This window comes from Oryx dammah, unplaced genomic scaffold, assembly GCF_014754425.2.
Source record: "Oryx dammah isolate SB20612 unplaced genomic scaffold, SCBI_Odam_1.1 HiC_scaffold_23, whole genome shotgun sequence".
Lineage (NCBI taxonomy): Eukaryota > Metazoa > Chordata > Mammalia > Artiodactyla > Bovidae > Oryx > Oryx dammah.
The window spans coordinates 78,792,252-78,814,284 of NW_024070207.1; the positions used below are offsets into that span (position 1 = coordinate 78,792,252).

General features: G+C 41.7%; 1 protein-coding gene across 1 annotated transcript in view; it reads left to right on the forward strand.

The window, feature by feature from the left end:
- The window catches only part of LOC120882077 (zinc finger protein 81), a 76,481-nt gene that overhangs the window by 36,412 nt on the left and 18,036 nt on the right, over positions 1 to 22,033 (forward strand). Inside the window, exon 3 of the mRNA XM_040265855.1 lies at positions 13,551 to 13,677. Coding sequence (XP_040121789.1) covers positions 13,551 to 13,677 — 127 coding nt within the window. The remainder of the gene's footprint in view (positions 1 to 13,550; positions 13,678 to 22,033) is intronic.

Genomic DNA, 22,033 nt, shown 5'->3' on the forward strand with positions numbered 1-22,033 from the left:
ATGACTCCACTCAGCAAGGATCTCATTCAGATATGAAGGAGAAATCAAAAGCTTTACAGACAAACAAAAGCTGAGGGAATTCAGCACCACCAAACCAGCTCTTCAGCAAATGCTAAAGTATCTTCTCTAGACAGGAAACACAGAAAAGATTTATTTAAATTAACCCAAAACAACAAAGTAAATGATAACAGGATAATACTTATCAATTATTACCTTAAATGTAAATAGGTTAAATACTTCAGCCAAAAGACAAAGACTGGCTGAATGGACACAAAAACAAGACCCTTATATATGCTGTTTACAAGAGACCCACCTCAAAACAAGGGACACATACAGACTGAAAGTGAGGGGCTGGAAAAAGATATTTCATGCAAATGGAGACCAAAAGAAAGCCGGAGTAGCAATACTCATATCAGATAAAATAGACTTTGAAATAAAAACCATGATAAGAGACAAAAAAGGACACTACATAATGATCAAAGGATCAATCCAAGAAGAAGAAATAACAATTATAAATATATATGCACCCAACATAGGAGCACCTCAGCACATAAGCCAAATACTAACAAGTTTAAAAGGGGAAATTAACAGTAATACAGTAACAGTGGGAGACTTTAATACCCCACTCACATAGATCAACCAAGCAGAAAATTAGCAAGGAAATACAAGCTTTAAATGATACAATGGAGTTAGACCTAATTGATATCTACAGGGCATTTCACCCTAAATCAGTGGAATTCACCTTTTTCTCAAGTGCACATGGAACATTTTCCAGGATAGATCAGATCCTAGGCCATAAATCTAGCTTTGGTAAATTTTTAAAAAATTGAAATAATTTCAAGCATCTTTTCTGATCACAATGTGGTAAGATTAGATGTCAACTACAGGGAAAAATAAAAATAAAAAACCACAAACATATGGAGACTAAACCACACACCTCTGAATAACCGGCATATCATGGAAAAAATCAAACAGTAAATCAAAATATGCATAGAAACAAATGAAAATGAAAACACGATAATCCAAAATCTGTGGGATTCAGTAAAAGCAGTGCTAAGAGGGAGGTTCATAGCAATACAAGCCTACCTCAAGAAATAAGAGAAACCAACTAAACAACCTTTAGGAATAAAGTATTTTTAAGTAATTAATTTACATTGTTTTTAAAGATACAGTGCTTGTTATCCATCCCTATGTCTTCTTTGGAGAAATGCCTATTTAGTTCTTCGGCCCATTTTTTGCTTGGGTCGTTTATTTTTCTGGAATTGAGCTGCATAAGTTGCTTGTATATTTTTGAGATTAGTTGTTTGTCAGTTGCTTCATTTGCTGTTGTTTTCTCCCATTCAGAAGGCTGTCTTTTCACCTTATAGTTTCCTTTGTTGTGCAGAAGCTTTTAATTTTAATTAGATCCCATTTGTTTATTTTTGCTTTTATTTCCAGTATTCTGGGAGGTGGATCATAGAGGATCCTGCTGTGATTTATGTCAGAGAGTATTTTGCCTATGTTCTCCTCTAGGAGTTTTATAGTTTCTGGTCTTACATTTAGATCTTTAATCCATTTTGAGTTTATTTTTGTGTAATGGCTAACAAACACATGAAAAGATGCTCAACATCACTCATTATCAAAGAAATGCAAATCAAGACCACAATGAGGTACCATTTCACACCAGTCAGAATGGCTGCGATCCAAAAGTCTACAAGCAATAAATGCTGGAGAGGATGTGGAGAAAAGGGAACCCTCTTACACTGTTGGTGGGAATGCAAACTAGTACAGCCACTATGGAGAACACTGTGGAGATTCCTTAAAAAATTGCAAATAGCCTTATGACCCAGCAATCCCACTGCTGGGCATACACACCGAGGAAACCAGAATTGAAAGAGACACATGTACCCCAATGTTCATTGCAGCACTGTTTATAATAGCCAGGACATGGAAACAACCTAGATGTCCATCAGCAGATGAATGGATAAGAAACCTGTAGTACATATACACAATGGAGTATTACTCAGCCATTAAAAAGAATACATTTGAATAAGTTCTAATGAGATGGATGAAACTCGAGCCGATTATACAGAGTGAAGTAATCCAGAAAGAAAAACACCAGTACAGTATACTGACACATATATACGGAATTTAGAAACATGGCAATGATGACCCTGTATGCAAGACAGCAAAAGAGACATAGATGTATAGAACAGACTTTTGGACTCTGAGGGAGAGGGAGAGGGTGGGATGATTTGGGAGAATGGCATTGAAACATGTATACTATCATGTAAGAAACGAAGTGCCAGTCTGTGTTCGACACAGGATACAGGATGCTTGGGGCTGGTGCATGGGGATGATCCAGAGAGATGATATGGGATGGGAGGTGGGAGGGGGGTTCAGGATTGGGAGCTCGTATACACCCATGGTGGATTCATGTCAATGTATGGCAAAACCAATACAGTATTGTAAAGTAAAATAAAGTAAAAATAAAATAAAAAAATAAAATAAAATAGTACTTGGCAAAAAATAAAAATAAAGATACAGTGCTGTTGAACACTTAACAGACTACAATATGAATACAGTTACAATAAATGTAACTTTTATATGCCCTGGGAAACCGAAAAATGTGTCTCACTTTATTGTGATATTCATTTTATTTTGGTGATCTTGAATACCCACAATGTCTCTGAGGAATGCCCATGCTAGTTGTCACATAAGGTGGACTTGAGACTGAACACAAGATTGGTGAGGAAATCCCCCACTTGGGTAAGAATAAGGACTAACCATAACACTGTGTTCAGGTAGCTGTCTTTAAATCTGCTTCATGGTACTTGGTATGTAGTCATTTTTCCAGTTCCTCCTCATTCAGTTCAGTTCAGTCATTCAGTCAGGTCCAACTCTTTGTGACCCCATATACTGCCACACTGCCCTGTCCATCACCAGCTCCCCAAGCTTGCTCAAACTCATGTCCATCAAGTCAGTGTTCTCCTCATTGACTGGCAATAAAGTGAAGGACCATTTATTGAACATACAATTTGGTCAACATTTCCACTGTTGATTCCAAAGACTTTTCTCAAATCTCCTTAATTTGTCTCTGTTAGTTGTCTATTACTGCTGTAAGAAACAGCCATAAAGTCAGTGGCTTAAAACAACAGAAATTTTAAATCTTGTAGTTCTGAAGTCCTAAATGGATCTCACTGGGCTAAAGTCAAGATGTTGGCAGGAATGGGTTCCTTTTTTAAAAAATTTTATTTATTTTGTCTGTGCTGGGTCTTCGTTGGTGTGTTGCCTTTTCTCTAGTTGGGGCGAGTGGGGGCTGCTCTTCGTTGCAGTGTGTGGACTTCTCATTGTGGAGGCTTCTTTTGTTGCAGAGGACAGGCTCCAGGTGTGTGGGCTTCCTTAGATGTGGCACATGGGCTCAGTATTTGCAGTTCCCAGGCTCTAGAGCATGTGCTCAGTAGTTGTGGCACATGGGCCTAGTTGCTCTGCAGCATGTGGGATCTTCCCAGATCAGGGATCAAATCTTGTCTCCTGCATTAGCAAGCAAATTCTTTACTACTGAGCCACCAGAGAAACCTGGATGGGTCTTTTCTGAAGGCTCAAGGGAAAAATCAATTTCCCTGCTCTTTCTAGCTTTTAAAGATCACACATATTCCTTGATATCATTCTCTTCATCTTTAATACCAGCAACAGTCAGTTGGTTCTTATCATGCTACATCACTCTAAACTTCTCTCCTACCTCACTCCTACACTTTTAAGGACTCTTTACATTACCCCCACCCAGACAGTCCAAACAATCTCCTTGTTTTAAGGTCAATTGATTAGCAAACTTAGACATCCTGGAATGTGAAGTCAAGTGGGCCTTAGGAAGTATCACTACGAACAAAGCTAGTGGAGGTGATGGAATTCCAGTTGAGCTATTTCAAATCCTAAAAGATGATGCTATGAAAGTGCTGCACTCAGTATGCCAGCAAATTTGGAAAACTCAGCAGTGGCCACAGGACTGGAAAAGGTCAGTTTTCATTCCAGTCCCAAAGAAAGGCAATACCAAAGAACGCTCAAACTACCGCACAGTTGCACTCATCTCACACCCTAGCAAAGTAATGCTCAAAATTCTCCAAGCCAAGCTTCAACAGTACGTGAACCATGAACTTCCAGATGTTCAAGCTGGTTTTCAAAAAGGCAGAGGAACCAGAGAACAAATTGACATCATCTGCTGGATCATCAAAAAAGCAAGAGAGTTCTAGAAAAACATTTATTTCTGCTTTACTGACTATGCCAAAGTCTTTGACTGTGTGGATCATGATAAACTTTGGAAAATTCTGAACGAGATGGGAATACCAAACCACCTGACTTGCCTCCTGAGAAATCTGTATGCAGGTCAGGAAGCAACAGTTAGAACTGGACATGGAACAACAGACTGGTTCCAAATAGGAAAAGGAGTACGTCAAGGCTGTATATTGTCACCCTGCTTATTTAACTTCTATGCAGAGTACATCATGAGAAACGCTGGGCTGGAGGAAGCACAAGCTGGAATCAAGATTGCCGGGAGAAATATCAATAACCTCAGATATGCAGATGACACTCCCCTTATGGCAGAAAGTGAAGAACTAAAGAGCCTCTTGATGAAAGTGAAAGAGTAGAGTGAAAAAGTTGGCTTAAAGCTCAACATTTGGAAAACTAGGATCATGGCATCTGGTCCCATCACTTCATGGCAAATAGATGGGGAAACTGTCAGACTTTATTTTGGGGGGCTCCAGAATCACTGTAGACAGTGACTGCAGCCATGAAATTAAGACACTTGCTCCTTGCAAGGAAAGCTATGACAAACCTAGACAGTATATTAAGAAGCAGAGACATTGCTTTCCCAACAGAGGTCCATATAGTCAAAGCTGTGGTTTTTCCAGTAGTCATGTACACATGTGAGAGTTGGACCATAAAGAAGGCTGAGTGCTGAAGAATTGATTCTTTTGAGATAAGTCAGAGAAAGATAAATTTCACTTTATGCAGAACTAAGAAAAATGAAAGACAAACAGAGCTCAGAGATACAGAGAACAGTTGGTGGTTGCCAAAGGCAAGAGTGGGTGGTGGACAAAAGGTGAAGTCAAGTTAACAAACTTTTGATGATATACAGCCTTGTCATACTCCTTTCCCAATTTTGAATCAGTGTGTTGTTCCATGTCCGGTTCTAACTGTGCTGCCTGGCCTGCATACAGGTTTCTCAGGAGACAAGTGAGGTGATCTGGTATTCCCATCTCTTTAAGAATTTTCCACAGTTTATTGTCATTCACACAGTCAAAGGCTTTAGTGTAGTCAGTGAAGCAGAAGTATATATTTTTCTGGAATTCTCTTGCTTTCTCTATGAGCCAGTGAATGTTGGCAATTTGATATCTGGTTCCTCTGCCTTTTCTAAGACTAGCTTGTACAACTGGAAGTTCTAGGTTCACATACTGCTGAAGCCTAGCCTGAAGAATTTTGAGCATTATCTTGCTAGCATGTGAAATGAGTGCAACTGTATGGTAGTTTGAACATTCTTTGGTACTGTGCTTCTTCGGGATTGCCCTACTTTTCCAATCCTGTGGCCACTGCTGAGTTTTCCAAATTTGGTAGCATATTGAGTGCAGCACTTTCACAGCATCATTTAGGATTTGAAATAGCTCAGCTGGAATTCCATCACCTCCACTTGCTTTGTTCGTGGCAATGCTTTCTAAGGACCACTTGACTTCACACTCCTGGATGTCTGACTCTAGGTGAGTGACCACATGATCATGGTTATCAAGGTCTTTAAGACCTTTTTTTTGTATAGTTATTCTATGTATTCTTGCCACCTCTTCTGAATGTCTTCTGCTTCTGTTAGGTCCTTACTGTTTTTGTCCTTTATCATGCTCATGCTTGCATGAAATGGTCCCTTGATATCTCCAGTCTTCTTGAAGAGATATCTAGTCTTTCCCATTCTACTGTTTTCCTCTATATCTTTGCATTGTTCACTTAAGAACCCCCTCTTATCTCTCCTTGTTATTTTCTGGAACTCTGCATTCAGTTGGGTATATCTTTCCCTTTCTCTCTTGCCTTTTGCTTCTCTGATCTCCTCAACTATTTGTAAAGTCTCCTTAGACAAACACTTTGCCTTCTTGCATTTTTTTTTCCTTTGGGATAGTTTTGGTCACCGCCTCCTGTACAGTGTTACAAACCTCTGTCCATTGTTCTTCAGACACTCTGTCTGCCAAATATAATCCCTTGAATCTATTCGTCACCTCCACTGTATAAGGGACTTGACTTAGGTCATACCTGAATGGTCCATACCATTTCTGTCCTTTATCGAGCCCATCTTTGCATGAAATGTTCCCTTGGTATCTCTAATTTTCTTGAAGACATCTCTAGTCTTTCCCATTCTGTTCTTTTCCTCTTTTCCTCTGTTTCTTTGCATTGATCGCTGAAGAAGGCTTTCTTATCTCTTCTTGCTATTCTTTGGAACTCTGCATTCAGATGCTTATATATTTCCTTTTCTCCTTTGCTTTTTGCTTCTCTTCTTTTCACAGCTATTTGTAAGGCCTCCCCAGACAGCCATTTTGCTTTTTTGCATTTCTTTTCCATGGGGATGGTCTTGATCCCTGTCTCCTGTACAGTGTCACAAACCTCCATCTATAGTTCATCAGGCACTCTATCTATCAGATCTAGGCCCTTAAATCTATTTCTCACTTCCCACTGTATAATCATAAGGGATTTGATTTAGGTCATACCTGAATGGTCTAGCGGTTTTCCCTACTTTCTTCAATTTAAGTCTGAATTTGGTAATAAGGAGTTCATGATCTAAATCACTGCAGATGGTGACTGCAGCCATGAAATTAAAAGACGCTTACTCCATGGAAGAAAAGTTATGACCAACCTAGATAGCATATTCAAAAGCAGAGACATTACTTTGCCAACTAAGGTCCGTCTAGTCAAGGCTATGGTTTTTCCAGTAGTCATGTATGGATGTGAGAGTTGGACTGTGAAGAAAGCTGAGTGCCAAAGAATTGATGCTTTTGAACTGTGGTGTTGGAGAAAACTCTTGAGAGTCCCTTGGACTGCAAGGAGATACAACGAGTCCATTCTGAAGGAGATCAGTCCTGGGATTTCTTTGGAAGGAATGATGCTAAAGCTGAAACTCCAGTACTTTGGCCACCTCATGTGAGGAGTTGATTCATTGGAAAAGACTTTGATGCTGGGAGGGATTGGGGGCAGGAGGAGAAGGGGACGACAGAGGATGAGGTGGCTGGATGGCATTACTGACTCAATGGACGTGAATCTGAGTGAACTCCGGGAGTTGGTGATGGACAGGGAGGCCTGGCGTGCTGCGATTCATGGGGTCACAAAGAGTCGGGCACGACTGAGCGACTGAACTGAACTGAACTGATCTGATACCTGAATGGCCTAATCGTTTTCCCTACTTTCTTCAGTTTAAGCCTAAATTTTACAATAAGGAGCTGATGATGTAAGCCACAGTCAGCTCCTGGTCTTGTTTTTGTGGACTGTATAGAGCTTCTCCATTTTTTGCTGCAAAGAATATAATCAATATGATTTCAGTATTGACCATCTGGTGATGTCCATGTGTAGAGTTGTCTCTTGTGTTGCTGGAAGAGTGTTTGCCATGACCAGTGTGTTCTCTTGAGAAAACTCTGATAGCCCTTGTCCTGCTTCATTTTGTACTCTGCTGGAGTCACAGCCAGGGAATCGGCATGAAGGGATGAGCAGTGTCGGCGAAGAATGATGTAGTCTCTGACTTAAGGTACAGGACCACATATTTATTTCAAGCATCAGGTCTTCTTTTATACTTTGACAAAAGCATTAGGTCAGAGGTTTGACATTTTCAGTTCCCCCTCACCCAGATTATTGTCTCATTGTTGCCCTTCAAACAGAGTTCCTGCTTCATGTTTACTTGTGATTACATTGTAACTCATGCCACATTCCTCAGTTTATTTCTTATCTTTCTAAATCCTGTTTGCCCCTACTATCTTAAGCCCACTATCTACTAAAAAGGCTGCTAGCTATTGTTAATGATTCCTAAACCCTAAGCTCAGCAAACTTCCTTTGCCATAAACATTCCCCTCACAAACAGGTCTCAGATAACAATCCTTCCCATGGCCTCAAGCTGTGGCCTACTGCTCATCCTGGAACATTCTTTGTGAAAATCCTTGAACAAATAAATGTCAATGGTTACTTTATAGATTATTTTCTGGGCACAACTGCAGAAGGCTTTGTGCTTTCTCATGCTTCTCTCAAGAACAATAAGCACCTTAACATTCTTTCCAGCCAACTCAACCAAAGAAAGGAAAGAGCAAGTCAGAATCACAAAACCTAACTCCTTCATCCTGGGACTGTGCCTACAGGATGAGGAGAGGGGGTTGGGGCCGTGCCTCCATTTTGTCAGTAATGCCTAACGTGGCTACCGACAGTACTCTAAGGCCAAATTTGCCTGTTACTCCAGGTATCTCTTGACTTCCTACGTTTGCATTCCAATCCCTTGTGATGAAAAAAGACATCTTTTTTTTTGGTTTTAATTCTAGAAGGTCTTATAGGGCTTCAGAGAACCGTTCAACTTCAGCTTTTTTGGCATTAGTGTTTGGGGCATAGGCTTGGATTACTGTGATATTGAATCATTTGTCCTGGAAACGAACTGAGATCTTTCTGTTGTTTTTGAGATTGTACCCAAGTACTGCATTTCATACTCTTGTTAACTGTGAGGGCTACTCCATTTCTTCTAAGGGATTCTTGCCTACAGTAGTAGAGGTAATGATTATCTGGATTAAATTCTCCCATTCTGATCCATCGTAGTTCCCTGATTCCTAAAATATTGATGTTCACTCTTGCCATCTCCTGTTTAACCACTTCCAGTTTACCTTGATTCATGGACCTAACATTCCAGGTTCCTATGCAGTATTGTTATAGCATCATTCTTTACTTTCACCACCAGATACATCCACAACTTGCCTCTTCATTCTTTCTGGAAGACTGTTTCTCCAGTCTTCCCCAGTAGCAAAGGGGGCTACGGATTTGAGGGGTCTCATCTTCCAGCGTCACATCTTTTTGTCTCTTTGTACTGTTATTGGGTTCTCTTAGGAAGAATACTGGACTAGATTTCCATTGCCTCCTCCAATGGACCACATATATCAGGTACATATAGACAAGGCTGTGATTTTCCCAGTAGTCATGTATGGAAATGAGAATTGAACCGTAAAGAAAGCTCAGTGCTGAAGAATTGATGCTTTCAAATTGTGGCGCTGGAGACTCTTTGAGAGTCCCTTGAACTGCAAGGATATCAAACCTGTCAGTCCTAAAGGAAAGTGAAAGTGAAGTCGCTCAGTCGTGTCCAACTCTTTGTGACCTCATGGACTGTAGGCTATCAGGCTCCTCTGTCCATGGGATTTTCCAGGCAAGAGTGCTGGAGTGGATTGCCATTTCCTTCTCCAGGGGATCTTCCTGACCCAGGGATCAAACCTGGGTCTCCCGCATTGCTGGCAGATGCTTTACTGTCTGAGCCACCAGGGAAGCCCCATCCTAAAAGAAATCAACCCTGAATATTCACTGAAGGACTGATGCTGAAGTTCCAATACTGAAGTTGAAGCTCCAATACTTTGGACATCTGATGCGAAGATCTGACTCATTGGAAAAGACCATGATGCTGGGAAAGATTAAAGACAAAAGGAGAAGGGGGTGACAGAGGATGAGATGACTGGATGGCATCACTGACTCAGTGACTGGATGGTATCACTGACTCAGTGGACATGAGTTTGAACAGACTCTGGGAGATACTGAAGGACAGGGAGGCCTGGCGTGCTACAGTCCATGGGGTGGAAAAGAGTCGGACATGACATAGCGAATGAACAGACTTATTTCACTTATCATAATGCTCTCAGGGTACATCCATGTTGTTGCAAATGACAAGATTTCCTTCTTTTATGGCTAAATAATATTCCATTGTGTATGTGTATGTATACCACATTTTCTTTATCCATTTCACCATTTATGGATGCTTAGGTTGATTTTATATCTTAGCTATTGTAAATAATACTGTAGGGACTTCCCTAGTGGTACAGTGGTAAGTAATCTTCCTTGCAATTCAGGGGATGCAGGTTTGATCCCTGGTTGGGAAACTAATATTGCACATGCCACAGAGCAACTAAGCCCATTTGCCACAACTAGAGAGCCCGTGCACCACAACTACTGAGCCCAAATGCCTTGAGGAAGATCCTGAATGATGCACCAAAGATCCACATGCTGCATCTAAGAGCCAATATAACTAAAATAAATAAAACCCAATCTTTTAAAAAAATAATACTGCAATGAACAGGAGAGTGCATATATCTTTTTAAGTGAATGTATTCATTTTTTAGGTAGATACCCAGAAGTAGAAGTGCTGGATCATATGGTGGTTCTGTTTTTAATCTTTGAGGAAATTCTGTATTGTTTTGCACAATGAAAGTGAAAGTTGTTCAGTCGTGTCTAACTCTTTGCAACCCCGTGGACTGTACTGTAGCCTGCCATGCTCCTTTGTCCCTGAGGATTCTCCAGGCAAGAATACTGGAGTGCATTGCCATTTCCTCCTCCAAGGGATCTTCCCGACCCAGGGATCAAACTCAGGTCTCCCACATTGCAGGCAGATTGTTTACCACTGAACCACCCAGTAAGCCCAATTTTACATTTCTGCTGACAGTGCATGAGTTTCGTTTTTTTCTATGTTCTCATTAACACTTGTTATTTATTGTCTTCATGATAGCCATTCTAACAGGTGTGAGGTGATAGCTCACTGTGGTTTTGATTTGCATTTCCTGATAATTAGTGATGTTGAGCATCTTTACATGTACCTGTTGGCCATTTGTGTGTCTTCTTTACATAAATGTCTATTCGGATCCTCTACTGCTTTTTAATCAGATTTTTTTTTTTTTTTTTTGCTGTTGAGTTGTATGATTTCTTTACATATTTTGGATGTTGTTGTTGTTGTGTTAGTCACTTAGTCACGTCCCACTCTTTGCAACCCCATTGACTATAGTCCACCAGTCTTCTCTGTCCATGGAATTCTCCAGGCAAGAATACTGGAATGGGTAGCCATTTCCTTCTCTAGGAGATTTTCCCAACCTAGATATCAAACCTGGGTCTCCTGCATTGCATGCAGATTCTTTACTATCTGAGTCACCAGGGAAGCCCCACATAGTCTGGATATTAACCCCTTATCAGACATAGGCTTTGCAAATATTTTTCCCAGTCAGTAAGCTGTCTTGTCATTTTGTGGAAGGTTTCATTTGCTGTGCATAAACTTTTTAGTTTGGCATATTCCCACGGTTTGTTTTTGTTTTTGTTGTGCTTGCTTTTGGTGTCAAATTCAAAAATTTATCTCCAAGACTTACATCAAGGAGCTTACACCTATGTTTTCATCTAGAAGTTGTATGGTCTCTGGTATTATGGTTAAGTCTTTAATCCATTTTGAATTAACTTTTGTGGGGGTGTAAGAGAGTGTTCCAGTTTTATTTTGTTGCATGTGGCTGTCCAATTTTCCCAAACCATTTATTGAAGACACTGTCCTTTCCCCCATTTTATATTCTTGGCATCTTTCTTACAAATTAATTGACTGTAAATGTGTGGGTTTATTTCTGGACTTTCTCTTCTGTCCCATTGATCTGTATGTCTGTTTTTATACCACAATCAAGTTAGTTAACACATCCATCACCACACAGAGTTACTCTGTGTGTGTGCTTGTGAATGTGGTGAGAACACTTAAGTTAATTTTTTTATATGGTGTGAGGTGTGAATCATGGTTTGTATTTTCCTCCAAAACTTATTATATCTATTTGTTCCAGCACTGTTTTTAAAAAAGACTGTCCTTTCCTGCATTGAAGCACTTTGGCACCTTAGTCAAAAAATAGTTGTCCATATGTGTGCAAATCTGTTTCTGGACCCTCTATTCTGTTTCATTGATATATGTGTCTATACTTACATCAATACCATTCTGTCTGAATTATTGTAGCTTTATAGTAAGTCTTAATATTACATAGTATAAATCTTCCATGCTAATCCTTGCTTTGTGTATTCTAGTTCCTTTGCATAGCCATATAAACTTTTAACATCTCTGTTTCAGTTTTTAACAAAAAGTTGACGAATAATTGGTTGAAGAAGTAGAAGACAAATGAGTAAAGTGATATAAAATTTCAACAACACTCAATCAAGTTGATTTAAATATTAGAGAACACTGAACCTATCAGTAGCTGAATATACATTGTTTTCTAGGGACACCTGAAACATTCTTCTAGATAAACCATATGTTGAAATCATACAGAGTGTTTTCTGACAACTGTGGAATTAAAAGTGATCAAACAAAACGGCATCAAGAGAAAATGCCTATATTTTTAAAGACTAAATGAAAGCAGTAGTACTGGGAGCTATGTAAAGTGAGAAAAAAGTGTACATGCTGGACTTCTCTGGTGATCTAGTGGTTAATATTCTGCTAGTCAAGGCAGGGGAGCATGTTCAACTGACCCTGTGCACAACAACTACTGAACCCTTGCTCTAGAGCCTGTGAGACACAACTTCTGAGCCTCTGAACCCCAACCACTGAAACCTGTTCACACTATAGCCTGTACTCTGTGTTACAACCTCACCAGAGCCATGACAGGCTCAGAGAGGTGCACTAGGCCAAAAATAATCCCTGAGTCATGCTTCCAGGGCTTCAGAGAGATGATAACTCTGGCCAATCAGAGGGATGATAAGTGGCCAATCAGTAAATACCAGAAAACCCCTGCAGCCAGTCAGCCCTTGCCAACTCCCTGTCTTTGTTCTAAACTTATAAATACTGCTGAAAATCTGGGCTCGGGGCTTTTCTACTCCACTGTGTTGGATGTGACAGGAGCCCTGGCTCGAGCTAGCAATAAACCCATTTATGCTTTTGCATTGCTGTGGATGTCTTATTCTCTCAGTTTTGGGGACTCGGACTCTGGGAAAAACACTCTGCAGCAAGAGAAACCACTGCAATGAAAAGCTCTTGCACCACAACTAGAGAGTAGCCCCCACTTTGCCACAACTAGAGAAAGCCCACACATAGGAACAAAGACCCAGCACAAACATACATGCCTCTTTCAAAAAGCAATAAACACTAATTTCCCATTAACATGAGCAACTAAATAAGATAAACTTCAAATCCTGGACAAAATAATCATTTTTCCCCTTTTGATCACTTTATTTATTTATTTTTATTGGAGTATATTTGCTTTGCAGTGTTTTAGTTTCTGCTGTACAGCAAAGTGAATCCGCTATACACACTACTATGTATGAATAGTTATATACTACTATAGAAAACTAATGAAAATTAATTTTTTAAAATGAAAGACTCATATACAATGGATGGCAGAAATTTATAAGTAGATATTTTTATTCTATACATTACATGTAAGTAGGTATTTAAAGGCATAGCCTATGGGGTATTATGGTAAAAATCCTAAAAGCATTTTTCTATCTTTCCCCTATCCTCCCATGCTGATCTGGTCACCCTGAATGGGATTGTGTTTAGAGGTATCAGTGTCCTTCGTGTTTATTTACAGGTGTCAGTGTCCTTTGAGGATGTGACTGTGGACTTCAGCAGGGAGGAGTGGCAGCATCTGGACTCTGCTCAGAGGCGCCTGTACCAGGATGTGATGTTGGAAAACTACAGCCACCTCCTCTCACTGGGTAAGCCCAGCCAGAATGTGAATCTGCAAGGAACCTGTATGGGTAAAGTTTTGTCCATCCAAGAATATATGTTAATGTTTTAAACTGCACTGTCTCTAACTGTGACCTTATTTAGAAATAGGATCTTCCCAGAAGTAATCAAGCAAAAACAAGGTCATTAGTTGGGCCCTAGGAGCCTGGTGGGCTGCCATCTATGGGGTCACACAGAGTCAGACACGACTGAAGTGACTTAGCAGTAGCAGCAGTAAACCAATATGACTGGCATTCTTATGAAAAAGAGAAGTGTAGACACAGACAAACACAAACACTCAAGAGAGGCCATGTGGAGGCACACAGGGAAAAGATGACCATGTGATTGGAGGGATGCTTCTATAGGACAAGAGGTGCCTGAGGCCACCAGAAACCAGGAGAGGGGCATGGAACACATCCCTCCCTAGCACCTTCAACAAGAGCATGACTTGGCTGATGCCTTGATTTTGGACTTCCAGCCCCCAGAACCACAAGACAAGAAATTCCTGTTGTTCTGAGCCACCCAGTTTGTGGTACTTTGTTACAACAACCCTAGGAAACTGCAGCTTTCTGTACTGGGAAGTGGAGTGATATTATGAGAAATACCTAAAAAAAAACATGGAAGTGGCTTTGAATTGGGCAGCAAGTAGAGGCTGAAAAGATTTGTAGGTGCTTGATAGAAAAAGTCTAGATTGTCTCAAAGAAACTTGTGGTAGAAATAGGAATGTTAAAGGCGGTTTTGGTGAGATCTCAGATGGTACAGTCCGTGGGGTCACAAAGATTCGAATACGAGTGAACACACACACACTGCCAGATGGAAGATAGGCATATGTTGTTGGAAATTGGTATAAAGGTAAATCTTATAAAGTGGCACAGGATTTGGCTGAATTTTGTTCTCTTGGGTGGAAAGAGCTTGTAGTGATGAACTGGGATATTTAACTGAGGAAACTTCTAAGCCAAGTGTTAAAAGTGAGACTTGATTTGTCCTTAATGCTTATAGTAAAATGCTAGAGGAAAGAGAATTTGAAGAAGGAATTGTTAGTAAAAAGGAACTAGAACATGAAGATTTTGAAAATTTTCAGCCTATCCATATTGCAAAATATGAGATGTACTCTGGAAAGGTCACCAAATGTGTGGCTAGAGAACCAGTTGCTAAAAGGATTAGTCATGTGACTTGTAGATCCAATCAGCCATCTCAGCAGAAACACTGCCAGCTTGGGATGAACAGAGCAGAGGCAGAAAAAAAGGAAGGAAGGAAGACTGGGTTTCTGGGATTCTCCAGCCAGGAAACAGGCTAGTAAAGCTAGTTGGCAGTGAATATCTTCTAAGAAAAGCGATGAATGACCCTCCAAATGGTTCAGAAGCCAGCAGAGCTCTCACTGCCACCACAGGCCCAGAGAGCACAGACTAGGAAGATTCAGGGTGACAAGCTGTCACCTCTTTGCTTCCAGAAGGTGAGCCACCTAATTGATTCCAGGGCTAAGAGGGCAAGGCCACCACCTAGGGCTGAGGGTGTAAGGTCACCACATAGGATCTGAGGTCACATCTCTTAACAGTGACATCTCTCTTGAACTCTCTCTTCAGCTCTCCCTTATGGTACTTGTTGACTATCAGTTTTGTTCCAGTATTTAGCTTTGGGTCTTCCCTGGTGGCTCAGATGGTAAAGAACCTGCCTGCAATGCAGGAAACCAGCATTCGATCCCTGGGTTGGGAAGATTCCCCTGGAGGAGGGAATGGCTACCAACTCCAGGATTCTTGCCTGGAGAATTCCGTGGACAGAGGAACCTGTCAGGTCCATGGGGTCTCAAAGAGCCAGACCCAGCTAAGTGACTAACACTTTCACTTCCTTTTATTTAGCCTTACACCAAGCCCTGGTGGCTCAGTTATAAAGAATCTGCCTGCCAAGCAGGAGATACAGATTCGATCCCTGGGTGGGAAAGATCCCCTAGGGTAGGAAATGGCAAACCCACTCCAGTGTTCTTGCCTGGGAAATCCCATGGATAAAGGAGCCTGGTGGGCTACAGTCCATGGGCGCAAAGAGTCAGACATGATTTAGCAACTAAACAACAACAATATTTAGATTACATGGAGTTTACTGCCCACTTTGGGCACATTCTCAAGCAATTCAACTGTGGGAAGACCCAGTCTCACTGCTGCAAGGGTGGCTCCTGGCCTCACGCCATCCACAGGCTGAGCCTCCATCAGAAGAACTTGGGCCCCTTACAAGCAGCACTGCAAGGCAGGTCTTCCGTTTTCCACATTTTCTGTGTCAGTGCTGGCTTCTTCTGTGTTCACTCACCATTACTGATGATATCCTTGTTAAGTTTTATTTTCCTCCACTATCTAAAATGCTTAAATTCTGTGAGTAAATTGAGACTTTGTAGCAAACCAAAAGTTGTTTCTCAGAAGGAGAGCAGAGGATGGCAGAGCTTAGCTCCAAAATCCTAGGACCTGTGCTGTGATTCATCTCAGGGGAACTGCCAAAGGCTCCATCCCTGTATTGCTGACACTTCAAGCATCAATGGATCTGATGGGTCATGTGACCCAAGTGGCAGGGTGGCTTATATGGCAGTATGGACGTGTCACACAGGGCCTTCTCCTATTCTGATCTCCACTCAAAATGGCAACTTTTTGAATCCCCTGGTAAATAGGCCAGAGTAGCTCATCCAGATAAGGACTGTGTTGCCTTTGATGTCCAAACAGGCCCTAGGTATTGGCCCTCTTTTTGCTTATGGAAGAGCCAGATGCAAAACTTGTTCTTCAAGAGGTTAGAAGGAGTATCTCAACAAGCCCCCCCCCACTGTACCCCTAGAAATCTCACTGAGATAGAAGGCCCCTAAATTTATTTTCAGATTCATTTCCTGTCTCCTGACACACAGATGTCTTATCCATAAGTCTAGAGTAGTTTCTCACTCTTATCCACTAGGTCTAATAAGCATAATATCCATGTAATGGACCAGTGTGGGGTTCCTAGGTGGTGCTGGTGGTGAAGAACCTGCCTGCTAGTGCAGGAGATATAAGGGACATGGTTTCAATCTCTGGGTTGGGAAGACCCCCTGGAGGAGGTCACGGCAACCCACTCCAGTATTCTTACCTGGAGAATCCCATGGACAGAGGAGCTTGGCAGGCTATAGTCCATGGGGTCTCAAAGAGTTGGACATGACTGAAGTGACTGAGCACACAGACATGTGATGTGATGTCTTGTGGGAGGGAAAATTGCCCAAGATCCCTACAGGTTAAATTATGACATAGAACTGGAGAGTTGAGCTTACCTCTGAGGCAGGACAGTGCAGGTATATAGCTGGCCTTGCCAATGGAAAGAAAACTGCTTTTGCTTGTCTTTATTAACAGTACTGTTTTTAAGAAAGGCATTTGCCAGATAAATATATACATGCCGAGTATCAAAGGATGTGTTCATTTGCTCAAGCAACAAAATTGTATCTGGTATAGCAGCTGCTGTTGGAGACACTACCTGGTTAAGTTCATGATAATCCACTGTCCTTCTCCAAGATCCATCTGTCTTCTGCACAGGCCAAATAGGCACGTTGAATGTAGTGGAATCACCATCCTTGCATCTTTCAAGTCCTTGCTGCTGCTGCTGCTGCTAAGTCACTTCAGTTGTGTCCGCCTCTGTGCGACCCCATAGACAGCAGCCCACCAGGCTCCCCCATCCCTGGGATTCTCCAGGCAAGAGTACTGGAGTGGGTTGCCATTGCCTTCTCCATCAAGTCCTTGATGGTAACACTAACCTCAGCAATCCCTCAGGAAAGCAATACTGCTTTTGGTTTACTGTTTTCCTAGATGGAGACAGTTCTAATGGCTTCCACTTGGCATTTTCCACCATAAGAGGCCTCACTCCATAGGTCGGGAGACCAATATGAGGATACTGCCAGTTGCTGAGTATTCTAACTATGCATTCCTATACCAGAGAAATAACCATGAGATGGGTTTAGGGATCCACTGAGCTCACTGTGTGTGATGGACCTGAGCTAAAACTCCATTGATCACTTCTCTTTTATAAGCCCCAACTCTGTCTGGTGAGCCACAGTAATGTTTTGGATCTTTTGGAATTAGTGTCAGATCAGAGCCAGTGTCCTGTCTGGTAATATCTGGAAAGCCTCATTGCTTTTTTCCCCAGTGCAGAGGTACCCTGGTAAAGGGCTGTAGGTCCTTTTAGGAAAAGTTGGGAGAAATATTAGTGGTGTAAATTTTTGGCAGTGTCATGGGTTCATTCCTCCAGGGACCCAACCTCCCCTTCATTCAGAAGTGTTCATTCTCAGTGTATAAACTGACTCAAGTTTGAGAGTTGATTGAGGAGCTGGGATTCTGTGTTTGGATGTTTCAAGTTAGACTTCTTTTTCCTTGACCTAGAACTCTTTTCCTTGTACAGATCAAGTAAGATTTTAGTAAATTGCCCACCTATTTGTTTCCTATGGAAGTCATGATCAACTAGCCAAACTCACAGGTCTCTGAATCAGACTGATTCTTTTTGACAGCACAGAATGTTTGGTTCATCCCTATGTAATATATATTAAAGACATGTATGTTTTGTTTTGTTTTCTATTTGGCAGTAGGATAGCATTAGAGAAAGAAGTTTAAATCTCTACCTGGCCACTTGTTGTATGAATAACTAAGCCACTTACTAGCTGTGTGACTTTGGAATTTTACCTCTCCAAGGCTCAGTTTCCTTGTCTGCAAAGGGGAATAAGAGGAGAGCTGGTTTGAAGATTAAATGGATTAATTCGTCTAAAGTGCCCAGGGCAATGTCTGGTACATAGTAAATACTCAGTATTCTTTTATTTTTTTGCTCTTAATTTGTTTACATGCATGTCTGTGAGCAGGTGAACCACTCTGAAACAGGTGTTATATTTAATGCTATCCCCCATTCTCATATAGAGTTAGAAGGATAGAGAGGTATAGACATATAACACATAAATACATGGGTGTGTAGCGTAGTTTCTTAAATATCTGAAAACTGTCTTTTGCTAAATGTTCATACACTGTTTCTGTCCTGCTTTTCTTAGACTGTCCTAACTCTGCTGGCTTCAAAGAAGGTTATCTCTTAAATAATGAAACACCAAGATAAAGATATGGGCTTCCCAGGTGGTGCTAGCGGTAAAGAACCCGCCTTCTAGTGCAGGAGATGTAAGAGACCCAGGGATTTGATCCCTGTGTAAGGAAGATCCCCTGGAGGAGGGCATGGCAACCCACTCCAGTATTCTTGCCTTGAGAATCCCATGGACAGAAGAGCCTGGTGGGCTACAGTCCATGAGGTCACAAAGGGTTGGACATGACTGAAGTGACCTAGTATACACACACACAAGGTAAAGGTTTGTTTTGAAAGACATTTGAAATCTAATGAGTTGTAGAATGAATTAAAGCAGTATTATAGAAATTTCTACTCTTATTTGTGAATTGGACTGTTCTGATTACTACTCTGACCCTGTGCTAACCACATCCATCTTGTATTTGGCAATACAGTGCCTCCCTCCATTTGGCCACTGCCACACCAGGTTTGAACTTCCTTTGTGGCTCAGCTGGTAAACACTCTGCTTGTAATGGGAGAGACCTGTGTTCAATCCCTGGGTTGGGAAGATCCCCTGGAGAAGGGAACGGCTACCCACTATAGTATTCTGGCCTGGAGAATTCTATGGACTGTATAGTCCATGGGGTCACAAAGAGTCGGACATGACTGAGCAACTTTCACTTCACTTCATTTCACTTCACTTCACCCCAGGTTCCAATTACTCCCACTACATTTAGGTTTTCCAGTTCAGTGGCAGCAGTTCCCACTGAAATTTCTGACCTACAGTGAAGAACAATCATAGATTATCAGGGACCCCCTCACAAATTTATTTGTCACAGTTGTCATGATTGGTGTGTCTCTGGACCATCCTGGTGTGAGTGAGCAGATGTTTCATGATAAATCTACTCCTAACATTCCAATTTCCCTAAGGCTTCAGATACCTTTCCCTGTAGTACACCAAAGCAGTCCTGGAATTCCAGCTGCATTTATGTGGGCTGCGATCTGGTTCATGTTCCAGCCAACCAGCCAAATATACTATCTGTACCCTTCCTAACCTCTCAAGTGGCAAGATGAAATTCAGAATCTGCTTAGTGTACACATATTAAAAATTTCAGTCTGATCCAACTTTGTTCCTTCCATTATCCCACACATATCACCCAGATTTCTGTCCTTATAAATTGGACAAATCATGCAGTCATTTTGGAGTATCTCACATCTCCTCATGGGTCACACTTTGTACCTTAACCTTTGGGCCTTTGTTGTTGTTTAGTCACTAAGTCATGTCCAACTCTTTGCAACCCCATGGACTGCAGCATGCCAGGGATCCCTGTCCTTCACTGTCTCCTGGAGTCTGCTCAAATACTCATGTCCATTGAGTTGGTGATGCCATCCAACCATCTCGTCCTGCATCGCCTCCTTCTCCTCCTCCCTCAATATTTCCCAGCATCAGAGTCTTTTCCAGTGAGTCAGCTCCTCACATCAGGTGGCCTAAGTATAGGAGCTTGAGCTTCAGCATCAGTCCTTTCAGTGAATATTCAGGATTGATTTTTTTTTTTTTTTTAGGATTGACTGGTTTGATCTTGTTGAGTTGGGGCTTGGTGAACTTAAGTCTAGTTATAGGTCTAGAAGCAAAGACAGGTGGTGGCGTATGTCCTGAGGGGAATCAGCAGTGCTTTACAAGGCAAGTCCCTCAGGGGAGGCCATTGCAGGCTTCTCAGGCAGATGGGGGTTTAACTTCTCAGTTGAAGGTGGACGGGCTGCTTCTACTGGCAAAGACTCATCCAAATTTAGAGGTGCAGTGTCCTCATATGTTCCCATTCCACTTTTCAGGATCCTGTTCCTTCTTCATCAATGCCTTCCTTTAACAGTAGACAGCCTGTGAGGTTGGGAATTCAATTTGTGTTGTAATTTGGCCACTCACACTTTGAGACTCTGGGTTTGGTTTTCAGTAAGCTCGGCTCTGCAGTTCCAGAAGCTAACAGATATTTTCAGGACAGACTGAGAAATTTTCAAGTCATTCATGTTATGCTTGATCTAGAAAATCAAACCCCTGAGCTCATCCTCTTCTTTCCCCACTTTGTCCAGTGCGATTAAGAGCAACCAGACAATCTTTACTATACTTGTAAGTTTGACAAAATTTCCAAGTATCAAATACAAGGTCATCCAGAACCTTACCTCTTATAAGCATTCAATTAGGAGTATCCAGTGTTGATATTTTGCATATCTCTTTTGTCGTGTCACACCGCTCTCCTTACTACTGGAAATAGAGTCATTAGTGCTTTTGAATTTAATCAGAATAAAGAATCAATTCCAGAAATCCCATAACCAATTCAGAAAACTCATACTTGAGATTCCATTCCTCTAGAGCAGAGTCCCCAACCCCTGGGCCATGGACCGGTACTGGGCCATGGCCTGCTGTTAGGAACTGGGCCACAGAGAAAGAGGTGAGAGGCAGCGAACAAGTGAAACTTTATCTGTATTTACAGCTGCTCCTCATTGCTGGCATTACCACCTGAGCACCACCTCCTGTCAGATTAGATTCTCATAAGAGCACAAATCCTAGTGTGCTTGAATCATCATGAAACTATCCCCTCACCCCCATTCATGGAAAAATTGTCTTCCATGAAACCAGTCCCTGGTGGCAAAAGGGTTGGGGACCACTACTCTAGAGTCACTCTTAATATCAAACTCTGTATTGTGGTTCTCCAGAGAAACAGAACCAATAGGATATAGCTATATACATATAGAGAGTATACACACACTTGTGCCTGCATGTGTGTACATAAAGACAAAGTAGCGGAGAGAGAGATATTTTAAGGAACCAGTTCACCCAGTTGTGGGGACTGGCAAGTCTGAAGGGCAGGCCAGCAGGCTCAAAATTTAGGTGAGTTGATGTTGAACTTTTGAATCTGAAATTCACAGGGCAAGCTAGGCAGATTTCTGTGTCACAGTCCTGAGGCAGAATTTCTTTTTCCATTACCCATTCTTTGTTCCCTTTGCCCTCAGCAGGCAACTCAGCTAGTTGTGATTTTTTTCCTAGTGAAAGTGGAAAGTGTTAGTCACTCAGTCGTGTCTGACTCTATGTGACTATGACCCCATGGGCTGTAGCCCACTGGGCTCCTCTGTCCATGGAATTCTCCAGGCAAGAATATTGGAGTGGGTAGCCCTTCCTTTCTCCAGGGGATCTTCCCAACCAAGGGATTGAACCCAGGTCTCCCGCATTACAGGCAAATTCTTTACCAGCTGAGCCACAAGGGAAGCCCAAGAATCCTGGAGTGGGTAGCCTATCCCTTCTCCAGGGGATCTTCCCCACCCAGGAAT